General features: G+C 36.4%; 1 protein-coding gene across 1 annotated transcript in view; it reads left to right on the top strand.

Moving 5' to 3' along the window:
- The first annotated feature begins 1,213 nt into the window (after positions 1-1,213).
- LOC119796538 (short transient receptor potential channel 7-like) overlaps positions 1,214-22,081 on the top strand; it is a 33,734-nt gene continuing 12,866 nt past the window's right edge. The window contains exons 1-3 of the mRNA XM_038305136.1: positions 1,214-1,236; positions 1,879-2,371; positions 8,027-8,789. Coding sequence (XP_038161064.1) covers positions 1,887-2,371; positions 8,027-8,789 — 1,248 coding nt within the window. The 5' untranslated portion in view covers positions 1,214-1,236; positions 1,879-1,886. The remainder of the gene's footprint in view (positions 1,237-1,878; positions 2,372-8,026; positions 8,790-22,081) is intronic.

The raw sequence follows: 22,081 nt of genomic DNA, 5'->3' as shown, positions 1-22,081 counted from the left end.
CAAAGAAACATAACTTACACTGACAATAAAATGAAACCTAACCTAACATTCTGAGAAAATTGCTGCTGAAAGTATTCAGAGTTATGTAAATCAATACCAAAATGGATTATTTTGTAAGCCAACGAGTTTTCCTGTGATTTCTGTAGAAACTGTTATATTTAGAAGAGCAATTTTTAATGAAGCACCATTGTTTTACCTTCTGAACATTTTTTTTTATATAGACAAAAAGTACCCGATGAAGTGAGTGAGTGAGTATTAATTAATTAATTAATTAACTGATTGGTGTTTATCCATGAACTAATGTCTTATTCAAACGCATAAAATATTGTAGTCTAATGTAAAAATCAATGTCTTTATAGTATGTTGATACACATGTACTAATGTTTTACTTAATAACAGAAAACCATATGTGATGTTAGATTCAATAGGATTTTTTTTTTGTAGAGACGAAACTTGTATGCATGGCAACCATTTCTTAAAGCATTTTATTGAAAGAAATTTGTCAGTTGGTTGAACAGTTTGAAACCCCCATTGGAGCTTTGTTAATGATGGACTATAGGACAATAATAATCAGAGACAATTCATACCTTAAAAGTTTTTTCTTGTGCCTTTAAAGCATGCATTTAGTTTGTGTTTTGATGCTTAGAAGACAAATTACTCCTTCAATACAGCATTTTTTTATTACAGGTAGGAAGCTTTCTTTTGCTGAAAAGTCCCCAGACTTCAGGGAGTTTTGTGAATGATTTTCTTCCCACATGTAATCACAAATGAAAACAGGTGCTGCGAGTTGATGCGTCCGGTGCATACACATAATAGCGGATCAAAGAGCTGGGGCAGAACTGGTTATTGTCTGTGTGTGGGTGCAGGAAGTCTCCATCGTGACTAATGGGTCTGTGCCTCTAATTAGAGGACCAAACACACACACTAATATGCATAGACACTCAAACACACACATAAAAAGGGATTATTATCTTTTTTAATTTTAATAAAAATAATTTTTGATGTACAGTTTGTCTGCACATTTGAGACCAAATACACAAATACACAAATACACATCTGCTGTGTTGAAAGCAACTTTCAGATTAAACAGAGATTTTTGGGTGCTTACTAATCAAAAATGGATGGCTTTAGTGTTTTCAGTTAAAATAGTGTGAGAGCAGTGCTGTGCTAATGAGACCTAAAAGGTTTCAGGATGTTTTTTTCCCCCTACAAAAGTAGGCTAAACGAACAACACAGGTGAGTAATGAGATAGGGATTTTTTTAAGTATATCACATGACATTGGGTACTAGTCAAAACTCATTCTTTCAGAAAAGGGAGGGTTTTCCTATCTGATGCATCCGGAATATGCAAATCATCATTCTGCACATATTGGTGCTGTTGTGACAGTATAAAAACCCCATCAGCAAGTGGTTCTATAGTGTGTCAAAGCTCATTCTGGCTAGGACCCTATTCAGCCTCTGAGATGATATTTGTTGATATATTTTGGAGGCAAATTGATTAAATAACAACTTTAACTGTGTGTGTTTTTTTTATGTTATTTCTATATCTTTTATCTGTTTATTCCTTCATAGCTGCTGGAAGCTAAGTAATATTTTATGCAGTAGATCATTCATGATAGTTTGTGTTGACAGTTTAACATAGTTATGTGATATTTGTTTAGGTTTCACTTGTTCCTCTCCTTCCATTTTGTAATGGGTCTGGCTTCCTGCGCGCGCTCTTTCTAATTAGTGCGCGCGGACCTTTGAGTGAAGGTGGAGGTTTTTTGCTCCCTGCTGCCGCCTTGTTCTGAAGCAACTTGCTCAACTGAAACTTCGTAAAACACAGGGAAAATATGTGCTACTTTGCTAAAATGATTTAAAGTGCATGGTGCTGCTGAGGTCCCCCCATGTCTGACGCGGGAGAGGAAAGCGAAGGCGGCAGGAGAGCACATCTGTCGGAGTCTTCCTCGCCGCCTCTATCTGTTGGTCTTCCCCGAGAGTCTCCTTCTTCGCGGCCCCTGGACCTCTTCTCCTCAGCTTCTCCGCTGCTTGGGGAATCGGACCCGCCTTTTCTCTCCTCCTCGGAGTGTCTGCACACCTCTCCAGGGGGCCGGGATCTCGGGGGTTCCACACATTTCACGCCGCCAAAGTTCCGCCAACCTGACTTGGACACCGGGTGTATATCACGGTCACGGCCGGATTTGCGGACAGATGTCGAATATGAAGAGCACGATGTCCAGCTTCCCATGTGGAGAGGACGAGGCGCGGAGAGCACTGAGCGCCTTCAGCACCGCGGACAGCGACTCCACAGGGCTCCGGAGCTGCCGGACCTCGGGAACCACTTCTCTGCTGAGCACATAGACACCGAGTTCAGCTCAGATACCCGGCAATCGTGAGTCCTGTCTGTTTGTTTCTCTCACTCTCAGTTTAATGCATTGTCCAGAAAGAAATGTCGAGGCCCTCCGAGGAGTAAACGGGACTGGTCTGTGAATTTATTAACTTTGTGGATACTGGAAATACATTTGAAAATGCATAAATCTAAATAAATAGAATTTAGTGACCAACGCCAAATCCCTATGTAAGCAGGTACATGTCAGGCTCGGTGAGTGTAGATCAGGATTTCCACTGAGTCAGTTACACTAAGCATGTGAGCAGAAAAGCCCTGTACTCTCTTCTACATCATAATGGATCTCACAATAGCTTTGATTTCTTTTTTACCTGAAGAGGCTTTAACCAGGTTCACTGAATATTATTTAAACCTGATCTGCTAATATTGTGTAAATGTCCTTGGTCAGTCCCACTTTGATTTATTGAACTCACGATGTGCTAAAGGTGTTTCTCTTTTGTACTACCTGGGAAAAATTTGAGACCATACTGTCAGGTTTAGATGTAGGACATTGTGACCATTTTGTATGCGTTGACTGGCCTTTAGTTGAGCATAGAGTCTCTGTTTTTGCTAAGCTGTGAGATACAAGCTCAAAATATTAAACAGTCTGCTGCTTGCAAGTGGAAGTGATCCACATAGATCTAGAGGAACATGCACAAAGACAGGTAACAAAGAATTAGCAGCTTAAAGCCGCTACTATCAGAAGACATGAATGACAGGCCTCTGTATTGGCTCTTTGATCTTCCCTGGTCTGCCTCTTTGATACACCACTGTTCAACTTGAAAGGTCCAACATGTAAAAGAAGCATGTTGGCTCTCACTAACGCCTGTCAGCTCAGTGTGGTTGTGCATGGGTGTTGTCCAAGAGGCAAGCAAGACAAGGTGGTCTGGTCTGTTTTTCATTACCAAGACATTAAAATGTAAATGCTACCTTTTGATCTAAAAACTATTGATTTGACTTTAATTCAAATCCATTTCCTTGTCTTCTCTCCCATTACTGTAAATTACCTTGCATAAGTTATTGCATCTTCTGATAATAAATGACCTGGTGCTAGTTTTGTTTGTGATGGATGTCATTAAATAAAGGTGGCAGAAATGTTGACTGAAAGAGATGCATAAGCATGAACAATGAAGGGAAAATAATAGTAAAAACCAACAGAACTTTCGACTCTAGCAGAATATAAAACGATAATCTGATTCTTTGTTGTTGTCCTGTTAATAAAGAAAAAATAAAACCTCAGAAAAAAAAAACTTTCCTTTCTTTATATAATGAAACAGGAGACAGGATGACTGATCAAACTAATCATGAAAGAGCTCATGCTTGTAGAATTTTGAAGGCAATGCAGGTTTATTTGTTCAGCACAGTTCAGTACAAGGACAAATTAAACATGCTTTACATGAATTAAACAATAAAATAAAAAAAACTCAAAGCAAAAAAAAACAAATGAGGATAAAGGCATTATAATATCAGTTAGTAAAACAAACAAATAGTTGGATCACAATCTTAAACTAATAAAACCTCACTTAACAGTTTAACTTCAACATTCAAAGGCAGCTCTAAAAAATAGGTTTTTAAATTTGACTTAAAAGTACTTGGGCTTCAGCACTTTTACAGTCTTCTTAAAGTTTGTTCCAGACAGGTTGAACATAGGAGCTAAATGCTGCTTCTCCATGTTTGGTTCTAGTTCTGGTTGTACAGAGTAGGCTGGAACAAGAAGACCTGTGTGGGCTGGGAGGTTGATACACTGACAATTAATCTCTTATGTATTGAGGTGTAGATCCATTCAGTGATTTATAGACTAGCAGAAGAATTTGAAAGTCTATTCTCTGAGCTAAAGGGAGCTTAGTGTAAGGACTTCAGAAGTGTGTGCTCAACTTTTTAGTTCTAGTGAGAACACGGGCAGCAGCGTTTGGATCAGCTGCAGCTGTCTGGACTTTTTAGGCAAACCTATGAAGACACTGTTGCAATAGTCTATTCTATTAAAGATAAAAGCATGAATGAGTTTTTCTGGATCCTTCTTGGACCTTAATCCTTTCATCCTGGAAATGTTCTTCAGATGATAAAAAGCTGACCTGGTAACTGCCTTTACAGTGTGAGCTAACTGGATCTCTTTTCCTTTGGTCTGAAGATTACTACAGTTTTATTTTTATTCAGTTGTAGAAAGTTGTGGTGCTTCCACATATTGATCTGTTCTAAGCCTCTAGCTCAGTGCTCTAGCCAACGCTCTGATGGGTTCATAGTCACCTGGTGTAAAGCTGTGTATTAGAAGAAATTCGGTATGGTCTGGTCCATAAAACTTCATAGATATGACTTATGAGTTGATGTCTTAACCTCAAACTATATGGATGTTTAACCTCAACCTATAAACTGATATGGATGTTTTATTACTACATTAATTGTTTATCCAATTCTAAAGCTGGTCTGTTACGGTGTTTAAGATCATCAGCTTTCCTTAGATAGCTTCAACTTTCGCAGATTATGTGATGGATTTAGCAACTGCCTTATTGATGTATTGTGCCTGTGAAACAAAAAAAAAGTTATTTTCATATGACAAGTTTGGTGTTTTGTTTAGATGTATTATTACAAATTCAGATTGTTTATCTTTATTATTGCCAATGTAATCCTTATCTCTACCAGTGATGCAGTACATCATTGTGATTTAAAGGAATATGATTGAATGCAATATATTACAGACCTTGCCGATGCACTCACATTAAACACTTACTGTAGCATGTGTCTTCTAAAACTTCTGTATTTGTGAAAACTCAGATGAGCCACAATTTAATCTGTTTTCTATTAGTGTGTTGTTTCAAGCCTTTTTATTAACTATTTTTTAATTTATTTTTTTGTCATCTATTCCCAATTAAGTTTTTTTTTTTTTTTTTTACACTAATTTGGAATTAGTTTAACTTCCACTCGTTTTGCTGAGGCTTGAACTGTTTTCAAAGTAACAGGCTACATTTGCCTTCATAAGATTAACTCTAATTTCCTTAGCATTGTTTTTAGATTTGCAAACTGCTAAATGCATCTGATTTTATACATTTAATTGCTGTTATGTTTGTCTAAATCAGTGTCATAAGTTTATAGAATAGTATATACAGTATCTGTTTTATTATTTGGGTAGCACTAAAGGTGAGCATAGCTTGGTCCATGCATTATATTTTAGTCCATATTATACAATCATATGGTTTCATATATAATCAGTTCTCACTCTAAAATTAGAGCCTTTGTGAAAATCAATTGTGTTTTTATTATGCTCAAATTAGTTGACATAAATTTTACCCTATAGAAAAAAATTTTGCATTCAGGATGTTTTCAGTGCAGCCCCTTAGGGCTTCAACCTTTTTCAGTCCCAGACTTTTGATTGATGGATACCCTGTGCAAGGACACCCTTGCATGTTGTGGCCCCCAATCTGAAGACCTTGGCCTTAAGGTTTTTCCTCAATATGTGAAATGTCAGATTTGCTCATGCATTCCCTTCCAATTTACAGATGAACTTTGGACATGTTTCAGGTATTTATTGTTATGGCCATATATTTCTTGATGAGCATTATACTGTTTGAATATCAGTAGCATTTTCCTTATGCTTAGATAGGCCATAAACTATGGCCTATCTAAGTTCTTTCAGACTGAACCAAAGCCTTGATCATGGACCAAAAGTGCTTGGAATCAAACAGCAGGTCTGGGCTGTTCTTGCCTGCACCGCCTCAGAAATAATGGTGTTGGATTTGACCAGTCATTGCCGCTGAATAGACATTTAAGACTTCTGGTAAAAAAAATCAATTCTCATAAATACAAAATGATAAAAAATGTTCTAATATGTATATTTAAACAAAAGTTCAAAATCCCTTTCTTTTTTCATTTGATATAATGGCAATTTTGTTATTATATATATTACATTACGCTTTGAGCAAAAATAATTTAATTTTTTTTTCCAAATCTTTGCTTTTATAGGTAAAGAAACCAACAGTCTACAGCACAAGAGTTTCTAAACCCAACTGGTTTTCTATGTTATTGAGTTCAGTCTGTTCCTCTAACATAGAGATGTAAAGTATTTGTTTTGTACTAATTGTTTGGAAAAGTCAGATATTGTTTTGTGAATATAATTGATCAGTTCAACAGCAAGACATTAGCTAACTTTTAAAATATTGGTTTATTATTAGAAGCATTAGGAACTTCTTACTTTTTCTATGCTATATAATTATTCCTAGTTTTTAAAGAATTTAGAAAATTATCCCATTTTAGGAATATCCTTGTGCATTATGAACAATGTTTTATATGAGGAAGATAAGCAATCCCTCTTTTAGAGAGGATTCTGTTTTTTTCCCCCTCAAAACACGCAAACAGTATTGTTCTATCTATCTGTCTCCATTCTGTGCCTCCTCTTTTTCAAATTGTCATAATTCAACATTAAAATGATGCAAATAAATTATATTGCAAGACCACATCACAAACAATCAAAGATGGATGGAAAAAGAGATTAAAAGAGATGGAAAAAGCAATTTATTACTCGACTATAAGGTTATCCGAATGGGCTGGCTGCCAGGCTGTGCTTCTGTTTATGAGGAAACCTCTTAATGCTTTGAAATGCAGCAGGTTTTGCTTGTGGTTCGTGTAACTCAAAAGCTGAACAAAACTACCCTTTGCCGTAAGGCATTTTTTTTATTAATTAACCACGCATGTTGCAGATAATGTATGCCATGTCAACATTATGCATGGCTAGTTTGGCAACTTCAATGTATGAGGAATGAAAAGAAGCAATGATTTGTTTCCCTCTTACAGTGATTGTCAGCCTGAGCTGCTGATTGTGTAAATGAAAAATTAAAACATTGCTGACCTTTCATATTGTTTAACCACACACAGAAAATACACAGTCTCTAAAACATGCACATGGGATTTGGCGTTGTGAGCTCAGTTCTTTTTCTCAGCCCCATATCCATAGAAACCCCCAGGTGAATATATCTAGCACGCACAGGTTTCCATTTTCGCCTTCTTTTTCAATGTCATGCTTTCCATCCACACATCCATAAAGTACAGAGAAAAAAGGAAATGCCTGAAATTACAAACTTGTAATTTAGCTGAAGCTTTTGTTTTGAAACTGAGCATTAAGGCATTTATGTAAAAGTAACAATATTAACATAATTATTTAACAATTTTTCAGCTGCTTTTATGTAGAAATATAGATTAAAAGTCTATTTTCATAAACCAATTTTTTTCATTTACTGCACCTGAATGAAATACTTTAATTCTTCCTCTTAATGACTAAATAGACACATAGAAATTCAATGTAAGACATAGTACTAAAGCCATTCTTTAATGCACATGATGATGTAAGCTCAATGAGTGTGTTTGTCTTAATACTGCCAACGGAATTAACAATATGGTTTTATACATGCCAACCAAACCTATAACCATTTTTAGATTTAGTAGCAATTTGATTTTAATATTATTTTAATAAGGATTGTTTGTTGCTCTTATGGCCTTTTCTGTAAAATCCAGATGTAAATTTGTGTTTCAGTTCACACATAGTGATAAACCACTAGATTTTGTGAAATTCTTTCACAGTTTATTATAACTTGTAAGGATTTTCTTTCATCTGGTCACTGATTCTGTCTTATTAAGTTGTTTTTTAACTGATTCTACGTTATTTTCCTCTTCCAGGGTAGAAGCCATGCATCGCCGGCACACCACTCTGAGGGAAAAGGGGCGTCGCCAGGCAGTGCGGGGTCCTGCCTACATGTTCAATGAGCGCGGCTCTGCTCTCACTGCAGAAGAGGAACGGTTTCTGGATGCTGCAGAATATGGAAACATTCCTGTGGTGCGCAAAATGCTGGAAGAGTCCAAAACACTGAACTTCAATTGTGTGGACTACATGGGCCAGAATGCTTTACAGCTGGCAGTAGGCAATGAACACCTGGAAGTTACTGAACTGCTGCTGAAAAAAGATGGGTTGGCTCGGATCGGGGACGGCCTGCTCTTGGCCATTTCCAAAGGTTATGTCAGAATAGTGGAGGCCATTCTCGGCCATCCTGCTTTTGGTGGAGGTCTCCGTCTGGCTTTGAGTCCTCTGGAGCAAGAGATGCGCGATGATGACTTTTACGCATATGACGAGGATGGAACTCGTTTCTCGCATGATATCACACCCATCATTTTGGCAGCTCACTGCCAGGAGTATGAAATTGTTCACATACTTCTGACGAAGGGGGCGCGTATAGAAAGGCCCCATGACTACTTCTGCAAATGCTTGGAATGTATGGAGAAACAGAAGAAGGACTCCTTCAGTCACTCACGCTCCAGAATGAATGCATACAAGGGCCTGGCCAGTGCAGCCTACCTGTCACTCAGCAGTGAGGACCCTGTCCTAACAGCCCTTGAGCTCAGCAATGAACTGGCAAGACTCGCCAACATCGAAACAGAGTTTAAGGTGAGACTACTTTATATCCTTTGCAACAGTTATTTTAGGGCAAACAATTATGAAGGGAAAGAAATTTATTTTCTCTTTTCTTTTGTAGTTTACTAAAAAAGTTTTACAAAAGTGCAGCTCGTATGAAATCAACCCTAACAGTCAATACTCAGAAGAGACAGTCTTTTATAGTTGCAGGTCTTTCTGTGTGTGTTTTCTTGCATTACGAACCTACTGAGTTATCTTTGCACCATCCCTTACATTTGCACACAGAGGCAGAGCATTTGCTGACATCTATTTTCACACGTTATCCTCTATTTAGTTCTGATCTTTGGTTCTGGTCCATTCTAACACATGGATATGCTTTGATGGAGACATTTCAGTGAAGCTATATGATTAAGATCCTTGTCCGGCTGGAAAACCTCTATAATTTTTTTTTTTTTTTCGTCTGACCAGAACGTCTACTTCAACCTCTTTACATAAAGTCTTTCAAAGTGCAGAATGGAGTTCTTCTCCTCTATATGTGGCTCCACTGTTCATCCTCCCTCACTGAACTGAGTATCTCATGCGAGACATTGTGTTGGGTCATATTTTTTGTAGAATGTAAGGATATTGAAATATAAGTATCACTCCACAGCATTTTATTTTGTGGAAAAAAAAATTTCAAAACCACATTCCCTCATCTTTATGATCAAGCGCTATTTAGTGTTAGACTTAAAAGGTTTTCTTAAAATATGTATTTTTGGAAACCTTGTTAAAATTTCCCATGTTTTCAGTTACATGCAGACCAAAACTTGACTGCACTCTAATTTTTGGGGTTATCGGATTTCTGAAGTGATCATGGAGACAGGGAATTCCCATCAGCTAAATCAGGTAATTGCTGTTCTCAGATTTCTCAAAATTGCAATACCAAAATCCAAAGAAAGAGAAACGGTGAGCAGACGGGGGAGCTAAGACAGTAAAAGCTTTGCGTACTGTAAAGTTGTCATGAGATACTGGTTAAATAGTTTGTGAAGGCTCTCCTTGTTTTTTTGATGGGAGATATATGCACAAGGTTCTCTCTTGAGATGCTGTCTCAGACTGGGTTTAGAATCTCTTCATTCGCTCACAGAAATGAGAAAGAAATCCAAATCTACCATGAAATGCTGCCTCGCTTCTTGGTCAGCTTGAAAAGTCTGATTAATGCTCTCAAAGACATCCGGAAGCTGTCTCTCCACCGAACGTCCGTAAATTCTTTAAGCACCACTCTCTCTCCACAGTCTTGATTCTGAACATGCCTCCAGCAATCATCAAACATGTGACTGCAGGCTGCAACATGAAAATAAAGGCTTCCTGAGTATTATGTATTCGTGGTACATGTAAACACTTTAGATCTGATACAGCAATTACCCTATTTTCCCAGTTATCAGATTTCTACCCTTCATATTAACATGGTCATTGTAGGTTATGTCTATAAACCAGCTTTCATTACTTCAATATTTTTGCTGCTGCAGTTCTTATAGTGACAATGGATCTCTAAAACAATAATTTTATACATTTATAGCTGAAAGTCTGTGTGGTTTGTTCTTTCTATATTTGATTGCATTTTTTTAAATCACAATTTTAGTTGAATAACATAGCACTTAAAGAAATATTTGACACTGGACTGGTCTGTTATTCAGCCAACTCCTGCCAATGACAGAATTTAATCATCAGACTCTCATCTTTAATGGATTTCTGATTGTGCTCATTTCTTTTTATTTCTCCTAAGAACTACTTATTTCCAATTCAGTCTCTTCTTAGGTGGAATCAATATTTTAAATTGCACTTTTACATCAAAGATTCATGAATGAGTGTCTTTGTATGAGCATATTTGCAGGGCCATGCTTAGAGCAAAATTGTTTATAGTTTAAAAACATAAAAATATTCTACATGTCTCCAAAAAGATGCAGAGAATATTAAAGAAAATTAAATAACCCTACACCCCTTTTATGCTTTCATCTCTTCAGAAGCAAGCTCATGGGTTCTGAGCTTGGGGCAGAACATGAACGCTATATTGCAGGTGGGCTGTTTTAAGTCAGAGCTTGAGTTACAGAGCTGCCTGATTCCATCCTGTGCCTGATACTTTGACACATATTTTTACCTGACCCAGATAACCAAGCATGGACATAAAAGCCACCTGGCAAATGAAATACATTCATGGATAAAAGCTAGATACTGATACCCTCTTAAAACAGGCCTTCTACATGAATATGTGTAACCATCAAGATGATTGCAATTGTTTTGATCATTATTATGAGAGAGCCTTAAACATGATTTTATAACAGTACAAATGGTATGAATTGTGCAATTCTTATAAATGTTTCATTTTCCAATCTATATCTCGCTCTCTGTATGCACAGACATAAAAAAAAAAACTGCTTTCTCACCCACCCGTCATGCTCCTGGGGGGCTCGTTCATATCAGCTCAGGTCCTCTACCAGAGTGTTCTTTGCAGTATGTTAGTTTTCTCTGGATCTGTGCATTTCTGGACTATAATCTCTAATGTTTGTCCACTTATCTTTTGGAGGCTATATTCCAGTGTAGTGGTTACTACCCTGAGTGCTCCAATAACCATGGGCACTACAGTTGCCTTCACCTTCCAAGCTCTCTGGTTCTTCCCTGAGGTCTTGGTGTTTTTCCAATTTCTCATGTTCTTTTTTCCTGATGTTTCCATAATTTGGGTCGTTGTGTGAGTGATTAGGTCCACTGGCTTAAAATCTACTCTGCATACTCACAACTAGAACCAAAGAGAAGCAGATTGTAGTTCTTATGCTCCACTAATCTGGGACAAATTCCCAGAAAACTGTAAAACTGACTGCACTCTCTAAACTTTATTGTTTAAAAGTTGTACTCCATCTTTCCTTTATATTATTATTGATAATTTTATTCATCTTTACTAATACATGATTTGTCTTGTTTGTTCAATATTAAGACTCATTAAAGGGAATCTTTATATTATCTAGATCTTAGCTAAAATCAGTCTACAAATATTGGCAATGCTTATGTAATCAGATTTGATTTTAAGAGCTGAACAACCCTTCAGGATTACCTTCATTCGTTTTCAATCTCTGCCATTATGGACTTTAGACCCTTTTCTTTATTTGCCTTTCCTTAAGTGTTCAGTTAGGTCTTTGCTTATCTGTCAGTTCTCACAATTTCTGACCACCTTTGTTTTGAATATGCAGTCTTTACGCCTGTCATTCTGTTTCCCATCTCCCCACAAATTAATGAGAGAGACTCACCTGGGGGACCAAGGTTGTGTTAGGACTTATCTGTCTCATTAGCATCTCATTACATGCTCATGTTTCTCTCTTTATTTATGTCCTTGTCTATATTATTTCCTCATTGCTTTAAAGCATCATATAATGTCTTCTCAGTCTGCTAATGGCATTACTCTATCAATTCTACATAGACTAATTACATGTGACAAATAAATGTTATATACAGTCCAATGAGCAACAGATTAAACCAGATTATGCAATTCTTAATGGGGCTAATGACACAGAGAATAAGACAAATTCTTACACTGAATATAGGCCCCCTTTACACCAGCAAACCCCATGACTTTAAAGCTCCTGTGTGTATAATTATTATTTATTGGGAGAAGTATAATACATTATACATAAGTATATCATTTATTGTGATCAAACAAAAACTCTTGAGTATTGCAGGCAAACAAAGAACCCCCATTCCTAAGGGGTGGACCCGTTCCTCCGGTTCAATTTGCATGTTTTCTAAGCCAAAACAAGGCTTTTTTGGGGGGGGGCACTCTTTAAAGCTTCAAACTCAGTGCTAAGTCTGACATTTTGAATTAAAGTAAAGCTTCCTGGATGCGAAGCGAAGCTTCTTCAAACTTGGAAAAAAAAAAGTCCAATGGATTGGTTTTTAACTTTTTTGGAATAAAACTCTTTAGCTTTGTTTTGACTTACAAATTGTCATTTATAATTGTACAGGACTTGCATTTTTGGAGGGCGACATCTGTCCATTACAGCAGCGCACAGCTGACAAACTACTGACTGTAGAGATCGGTCGAATATAATTGCACATACCCTAAACAGACAAGAAATATACTGCTTATATAAATATCTATTAAATGTGCTCAAAATTACACACTGCAAATTTGAGGGCTGCCACAACAATCCAGCCACAAGATAAATATTAACTGACAATCATCTATGTGCTAAGAGAGCTCTCTACTTCCTTATTGGCCATTCTGTCATCATGTGACCCCCTTACAATCCAATTTTTACTGAAGGATTGCTTGCAGAATTTCTCTTTAAATTTGGTCATTTTTCTGCACCCAAGCCATCGGTTTCACCCTGAACTTAGAATCAGACTATTTTTTAATTGTTTGCATAAAAAGTTGGAGGTGGACATTTTCTAAAACATCATAAAAAGTATGTTGAACCTATATTCATTCCACTGGAAGTTTTTAATTTAAATGTAAACCTTTTATTTTATAAAAGCGTCTTTCTTCTGACTTGCAGCGAGGAAAACAGTACCTATACTTAAAAAAACAACTTGAAAGCTAATTTAGAATTTTCCTGTTACCCTTCATAATGCTATTGTTTATAATTGACACAAAATAACTTAGTAATGAAATAAATAATTAAATGAGGCCATACTTTGAAGAAGGTACAAAAATATATATACTTAATGTTTGCAGCTAGAAAGCCTGTACATAAAAGGGATCTGGTACCAGGTGCTCCAAATCTGTTTGGATTCTGCAATCAAGCTATGCCATCAGCTCCTGTTAAATCTCAGACACACAGATGCTTAATCAAAATCACAGCATACTAATAACTAGCACAGCTGTCACATCCAAGAATTGAAGGACAGATTGTCAATGGCAGCCTTTATGAATGAACCAAACAATATTATTTCGCTATATATTGTTTATTTCTTTGTGCTTGAGACTTTGCTTAAGTTTAGTTAGTTAGAGCTTTTCCTCAATTCGTTGATACAGAAGACATGCACTGGCCTGTTTACGACCACACATGTTGATTTGTAGTAGTTGTTGTCAGATGTTTGATTTTCAACATGCAGTAAAAGGCTGTCTTTTACTTATTTATGAGAGCAGAATAAAAATTCTGGTATTGTATGGGTGTGCTGTGATGCCTGACCCATTACATAGGTGGTTCAGCCTTTGCGTAGTTAAAATTCATCACAAGTCTTATAGAGTACAAACCAAACTTATTTACTGTGTCCTCTTCAGTCTGTCACAAACAAAAGGTAAAAAGAAAAACTCTAATAGTTTTATAGACTTGATCCTCTGAAAAACAATCTTCTGGGTATTGTAAGCACGTTTATATCTTAAACGCAGGGATAACAATAGATTAAGCCGTGCAAAAAATAGAAGTCTGTGTTTCTCAGAAATACACAACTGTGGTAGAGATCACCTTCTCTATTCACCCTTTCCATCCTTCCCCCCACCCCACAACAAAATACCAAACATTGAAAAATGCTGAAATGATGGTTTTTATGTTGTACATTACATGAAAGAAAGTAACAGCTTCCGGCAGAAAAAAACCTGCCAAAGTGACTCATCATTTATCATAAAAAAACCTCACTTTTCAGGCTATAACTTTAGCACATTAGCAGCATCCAGACATAAGAAAATGGTGTGTATTTGTCTGCATTTTATATGGGCAGTTTTTTTTTTTTTTTTTTGTGATTATTGTAGCTTATTTTAATATTTAAAGAAACATGATTAAAACACAAGGACGACGGTTGATAGAAAGTGTGTGGCACAAACTCAAGTGAGACTTTTGTTGTTCCCTGATCTTCATTCAACATCCAGTTTTGTCAGGTATATGACTTTTGGGTTTAATCAACACTTCCTATGATTTTCCACATATCATACAATTTTAAAACTCATAAATCTGTTTTAATCTCATATCCTGTAAAATAAAAACATATATCTGCCATAGGTATTGGACTTTTATATGCAGACTAGATCTTCCCACTGTGTAGCGACAATATTGTTATTAATAAATCTTTTTTATATGTAACACCCTGAAGTATTGTCTTGATATTGAAATGAATTTTTTTCAACAACAGTCTAAAAGAAACCTAGATCACACAGATTTTTCTACCAGGTACCTTACATTATTATTATTATTATTTATTTATTTATTTTTTTTTGATGACTCATCTAACCAGCATCATTAAACAAGCTGCTTTTCAAATGTATTAATAAATCCAAGGAAATTACACACTGCCAAAGGTGCAAACACTACTGTTTTATATTCAGGACACATGAAACATGTCACGCTTTGAAGAACAAAGTCACCACAAGGTTTGAATACTGATGTAATGCAAATGAAACTTATGGTCAGTATGTGACCATGTTTCAGATTTTTTTTTTTTTTTTAACTTAGCTGTTTTGTAAATAAAAAAAGTTTTCTGAGATTTTTGTTTGCTCATGAAATTTAAGCTTCTCTTATTAAAAATCTTGGAGATTCAACAATGTAAGAGTTCAATCTGATGTTTAGATTTTCTCTTTCAAAAACTAACCTTTTTTTTTTTTTTTAGGAAGTAAGAATCAGAATCTCAAAACAATCCATACTGTACACACCTGCTGTGCACACCTGAGACTTCATATCACCAATGAATCACATGCCACCTTAAAAAGTAGATGGCTGATTGGACATTATTAAGAGATTTCCCCCTAGGGTTGCACTCATGTTTGTTTCCAGCAGGTTGATAAATAATGGCTGTGAGAGGAGTTATTTTAGGGGAAAGTAAATCAGTATTGTCTCATATACATGACAGTAAAGTGTCATATCCTGAGTATTTTTTCGTAATATATATCAAATATTTACCAAACATGTTGGGGTTGAACTTCTGTGAACTATTTTATGAGTTTTTTGTGTACTTATTTTTTGTCACTGTTATTTGTGTGCAGAATTTTGAATATAACAGTAAAATGTATTTATTTTTTTAACATTGTCTACATGGTGATACACATTATAGCCATACAGGGTGTTATTTCTGTTAATGTGGTGATAGTCTGTTTAATAATGATGAATAGTTTTTGTCTTAAAATACAAAAAAAAAAAAAAACAGTTCTATACACAGAATAGAGGTTAATTTTCATCTTTTATAAAAACATAAAACAAATGCTGAATCAATCTAGCTTTGTTCTAAATCACAATTTTAGACAGCATGAATTAATTTTACCTTTTAGAGCTCTGATATTCATACAACTTTCAGTTGCAAAAAGCATTACAATTAAAATGGAACCTGAATATCAAAATGTAGATTTAAAATCTAATAAAGGGGGGGTGGTTGAGCTCCAGCTGGACAGATTCTTTTTGGCCTTTTATTTTCCCCTCTGGTTGTTAAGGCTTTTGTGTAATGTTATCAAAATATATAGAAGTAATAAATCACTTTGGAGAAAATAACAGATTTCTTTGTTCAAATGTAGTGAGTAAAAGTAAAAAGAGCTTAGCAAAAGAAACTCTCAAGTACAGTACAGATATCAAAAATGTTAATTAAGTACAGCAACTACATTTTTTATACTAATTTATTAAAGACATCTGCATTTAAGATAAACTGTAATCAAAACATTTTTTTTTTTACACAAAGTTAAACCCAATGTAAAAGCACTTCACCAAAGTGGGCATCACTGTGATACAAACAAGAGTGGAGATGAACTGGATGGGTCTGGCAAAACAAGAAAACTGGAAGAATTTGATAATTTGATCAAGTTATCTAAGTACCTTAAATAATGCACCATTTTGGCTAAAAGGTAAAAGGTTATTGATCACTGATTGCAATTTCAACTCCTGACTATCCACCATGGTCGTGTGTTTCACTAAGTTGGTTTTCTACCTGAAAAGGGAGCTGTTATGTTTACGTGTACCAGTAGGAAAATTACTAATTGGAAGGTTTTAATAGGAAAATTCAACTGCTGTAGCAACGTTTCAACCCAAAGGAGGCACTAAGACCATATTTCTCCCAAATATTGCAAAATCAAACTATGTCACATGGATAAATCAAGATTTGCACAGTGACATAAATAAAGCATCCTTGAGCCCCTAATTATACAGTTAATTTACTAAAAGGTTTACTTTGGGATCACAACTCTTCAATGAAAATTATATTTAATTTTTTTTGGTTTTGTTGTTTACAAAATGTATTTTAATCCTACCAACGTGCCTGATCAGATTTCATTTTCAAATTTACTGCAATAGACTGGCACATATTACAGCCATAGTTAATAGTTTGAGTAAAAGGTATTAAACCTATTTCCAGTAGTCCCTTTTAAAAGGTGCATAAACCCAACTGCATAGTCTAGACATAAAAGGCACCTAAAATTAGAAACACAATCGTTGAGGGGTTTGTCTTCCTGCAAGCTATTTTAGAGTTTTGTTTTCTAACTCTCATTTATGCTGATGGAAGCACTGTGCTTTATGCAAATTTTCTTCTTTTTTGAAAGAAGGTATTCTTAAGATGATAAAAAAAGGTCAAGATATGCCAGAGGAACCCTTTCATTTTCTTAACACCTGAGTCGTATTATAATTGCAAATAGCAGAGCGTCATTTATCATGTCAAAAGTGGGGAGATGATTTTTTTCCAGCATTAGTGGCAATGGGTTCAGGGCCTTCAAAAAAGTGAGGTGTGAATGTCAGGTGTTAGAATAAACCAGCATTTGTCATATGTGACATGAGCACACACACCCACATGATCAAAGAACATATGGAGCCCACTGTAAGAACCAACAGTTACACACAACGTTGGTGCTCTGCAAAAGTGCTCTTTTATACTACTGTCACAGTAATCCAAAAGTAGCCCTAAGCTAAAACCATTCAGACTGACACTGCAGTCATTTTTAAATTTGTGTTGTGTAAAGGAAGAAAATATTCTAACATAGTTAACTTTGGAAAAAGGTTGGCTTCTGATTCTTCCCTTCCCCAGGTCCACTCGGCGAGCTGCGTTTGGTAATAAAACCAACATTGCGTGTTGACATCACAGAATTACAGAGTTTAATCCAATATAAGACAATGCATAAACTTAGAAATAAGACAATGCACAAGCCTACACCAGAAACTGCAGAACAACAGAGACATACATTCCATTACCTGACATGAATGGAGAGAAGGAAATAAAGCAAAGACGTACAAGACATCTTTGGAGAGTTTGCAAGAGCAAAATCTGATCTGTAACTTCTATTTAGAAAGCTTTATCCTCTTGTATCTAATCCATTCAAAAAGGGCTGGCCCTCGGTCCTCCAACCAGAGCCATCTCTGACACTGAGCTTCACCTAATTTACTGCAAACATCTGGGGTCATTTGCTTCTTTGTTTTAACAAGAAAAGGCGGAAAGCTTGTCCTGGCATCTAGCATTCCTAAAGTCATAAAACACAAGATAAGCTCTCACAGACAGCTTGTGGAATGCGGGGGGGGCCTCACTTTTGACCTTCTGTAAACCAAGCAGAAATCTCTCCTGCAGGCTTAACTGTTATTCACCCCCCAGGAGATACTCATTCTATGGGCTGGTGGTCTAAATACTTATCCATTAGTAGTTTTAAATCATTAACACAGCCTTGTTCAAAATTAAGAAATATGTTCAAGTGAGAGTGTTTACACATGCCATAAGATTAACTGTATTAAAGTCTAAAAAATAATCATTTTTCTTTAACAGTCCCCGTTTTGAGGTCTGAGACATACAGACCTCACAAATAAAATGATTAAGCCTTCTAATAGAGGAACCAAAAAACTATTTAGTATACTAAAAAACTAAAACATTAGCCCAATTTTTATAACAGTCCCCTTTTTAAACAGCACCTCCTAGGTCCCCTGCCAGGCCATGTGTCTAAAGCTAAACTCCATAATCTAAACTTATCAAATGTATCTTGCGCTGTCCAACAATTTAATACTCACCTGATGAACCACAAAATTTTAACCAGTAAAAACTAAACTAAAAAATACATTTCACTTATCAAACATGAAAAATCATAAAACTCAGTTATGTCAATAGAAGAAAACACACAATAAAAATATTAGCCCAAGTATAAAATTAGAAAACCAAAGCAAGATATCTCGAAATTACCAAAAAATGCTCAGCAGACTCAAAAGACAATACTCGCCACAAAAATTACAATTTGTCAATACAAAACAATAACAACATAAAAAATACATCATAAACACATAAAAATTACAAAAGACCTTTTTTTCTTTTTTTTCACAATTCAACAATAAGAAGTTAGAGTTCGTCTCTATGCTCCTTCGATAGTCTTTCAAAAATGAATATGAATTCTTCGTCAGGAAACGATCCAAAAATACGCGCAAAAAGAAACGAATGTTCTTGAAGAGTTCGCAAAAAACGAAAACACGCAATAAAAAGAAGATAAGTTAATGATTATCTTGTAGCTGGATCCTTCACGTGTTCCTCCTCGGTTGTAAACCTCAGGTTTTCACCTGAGTGTCCGTTGCTCACTGAAAATTGGAGTATTATGCCAATTTAACAGTGAGTTTAAGGAGAGGGTGCAATCTCCTTTTCTCAATGGAAGGACACCGGAACAGGATTATTGTGCCTGTCTGGGCCTTTTAAGCCTTGTAATTCAGGAAAATGAAGTGGTTTTGGCAGACTTCTGCCCGGAAATGCAGATCCTCCTCCGCGCTGTGATGTGCCTCAGACACTCCTCGACCGCAGGTTGAGACTGTAGATTCTCCTGTATGCCCTGCAGCGTGCGCCGTGGCTCCTCAGCTGATGTGCACTGACTCCAATGGAACCACGTGTCTCCTTCTCTCTTGTAGACGGACAGCATGAGATGTACTCTCCACGACTCGGTATGGTCTGGCGAAGCGAGGTTCAGACCACTTTCTTTTGATGACCATCAGGCGCACCCAGTCGATTCCCCGAACTGATCCCGAGCCTGGACGTTCCTGTGACGTCTGGTATTTTGTAAATTCTGCTGCCAGGACCTGTAACTCATTGAAGAAATCTTTATGAGATAAATGTGCAAGCTTACCTTTCCATCCTGGAATGCGGGTAGCAGGTCCTGGAAACATCCGTCCTGTCTGGAGCTCATATGGAGAGAACCCTGTTGATTGGTTAATGATTGATCCTACACTTTATGACAGCTTCACTGTCTTCCTTTTGTATTATAAATCTGCTACTTTGGAGTTGTATTTTATCAATCCTTTGACCCTCTTTTTATATAAGGCCTACATGAGAAATGAAAGTTTCCTATCATGTTAAACCCAAAACTTAACTGTATTTTAGAAGCAGTTCCATAACTGTTAATTTGTAAATCTCCAATTTAGACCAATTTAATTTCAATCATCATATTTTCTATTTTTTAAAACCTTAAAGAATGATCAGCCTGCTTTACATGAGTCACTAAATATAAAAAATGACCTACTTTATTCCAATCATATTTTAAATCCCAAAAATTTCAACCATTTTTACCTTTGATCCATTTATTCATTTGAAAACCTATTTATAAAATATTTAATTGAATAATGTATTACCCTTTTTATATTGTTTATCAATTATCAATGCCTTTTCAGTTTTGGAGAGAGATTCAATACAGCTAAATTTATTAAATGATGTAAATCTTTAGTTTAGACCTTCCTGGATGTCTTAGTTAAACAACTTATTTTAAAACATATGAATAGAGATACAACAATCCAATGATCACCTTCCTTAGTTTAAGAACACTATTTTATGTAAATTATTTGATAGTCAATATTTTGTTTAGTATATTCAATTTATACATTTTACTTATTTCATATCCAAATAGTTAGCTCATCTTTAATGCTGGTAATACACCGTAAAACATTTAATGTATTTTGATTTAACTTCAATAACCTCTTTTTCCGAAAAGTAAATGCAGAGATCCAAACTAAAAATTTGCCTATCAGATCAATTCCATTCATGTCCCCCTGTTTCTATAACAGAACAAATGTTCTGTCATAGAATACAATAAAAATCCTATACAACTCATTGAGATGAAATCCGGTATCACCACTAACTTTAGCCTCATGTAACACAGTTGGATGCAATTCAAACATGGTGTCCCAGTTACTGTTACAATCTGCACACCTCAATCAAAGAATTTAATGTTTGATTAAATTTATGAAATCAACACAGAACTTGGTGTCATTTGCTCAGTAAGTCAGTCTATAGACACCCAATCCACTTTAACACCTTAATTTCAAATTCCATTTAAATTTAAATTTAGTTTTACTGAATGGTAGCCACTGTACTATGCAAAAAATAAAAATTTAGATCATCTTCCCTAGTAGATGAAGCGTAACACACAATGCAATTCAGCTATAGTTAAAAAAATGTAATTGCAATCATTAGTCCCTGCCCATTCTTTTCAGGCAGGAAGGGAAAAAAAACACATTAGCATTTTGTGAGACCAACAGAGTGAATCATGGAGGAATGCAGTGTCGTAACAGTTGGTGCACACCAACCCCTAACTGCATCGTAAAACCTCTGACCCCAGGAGATGGGGTTGTCCTCAACACCTAGAATTACACTGCAGGGCTGCAGGACGTGAAGAAAACAGGGCGCCTCAGTGCTATATCTAAAATAAGAAGAGAACAATGGCATCACACACTACAAAAATTTAAAGAAAAGAACTTATTCACCACTACCAAGTTGTGTTGGCACCCATTTCGTCTCCAACCTGCAGACTGAAGGGAACCCCAGGAGTGGGCTTTGGCGCCCAGGTCACATGATCAGAGGTGAGAATCCAGGATCAAACATGAGAACACACAACAGGACCACCGCTGAGCGACTTGCCATGCCCCAATTCTGTATCTGCTGAATCAGAACGTGTCTAGAGAAGCAGTCATTCCAGCAGTGCAGAAACATCTGGATACAGTCCCGCTTTGATGAACTTTGGTCAGCCATTCGTGGTCGACAGAGCAGGACATAGAAACCAGCAGACCAGTCATCTACTGAAACCCCCGTCCAGGTTTGGACAAAAGGCTATGATCTTTGTGGTCCCGACTCACTGCTGATTTCCAGCCATAGAAGACTCCCACAGATAACGCCTGAGTCCCTTTTGTTTTCAGCCAGGCATGAAAAGCAACAGTCAAAGGAGACATCTGTTGCCAGGTCCTATGAGCAGCACTTTGCAAGCACGTGCAGCATCATCATGTACAGCAGGAGAACAGTTCGCTTTCACTGACCTTCGTAATCGCTCAACAGCGTTCGGCTTTCATACAACAGTCCAGCAGAAGATGGGCCTAATTCAGCATCATCATGTCTTTGTTCAGCAACAACAGTGGTCTGATGCGGTAATCAAGAAGATCCCTTCAAATACATCT

The sequence above is a fragment of the Cyprinodon tularosa genome, unplaced genomic scaffold (assembly GCF_016077235.1).
Source record: "Cyprinodon tularosa strain WSP-4 unplaced genomic scaffold, ASM1607723v1 ctg551, whole genome shotgun sequence".
NCBI classification, from domain to species: domain Eukaryota; kingdom Metazoa; phylum Chordata; class Actinopteri; order Cyprinodontiformes; family Cyprinodontidae; genus Cyprinodon; species Cyprinodon tularosa.
This window is presented reverse-complemented; position numbering and strand designations above follow the sequence as displayed.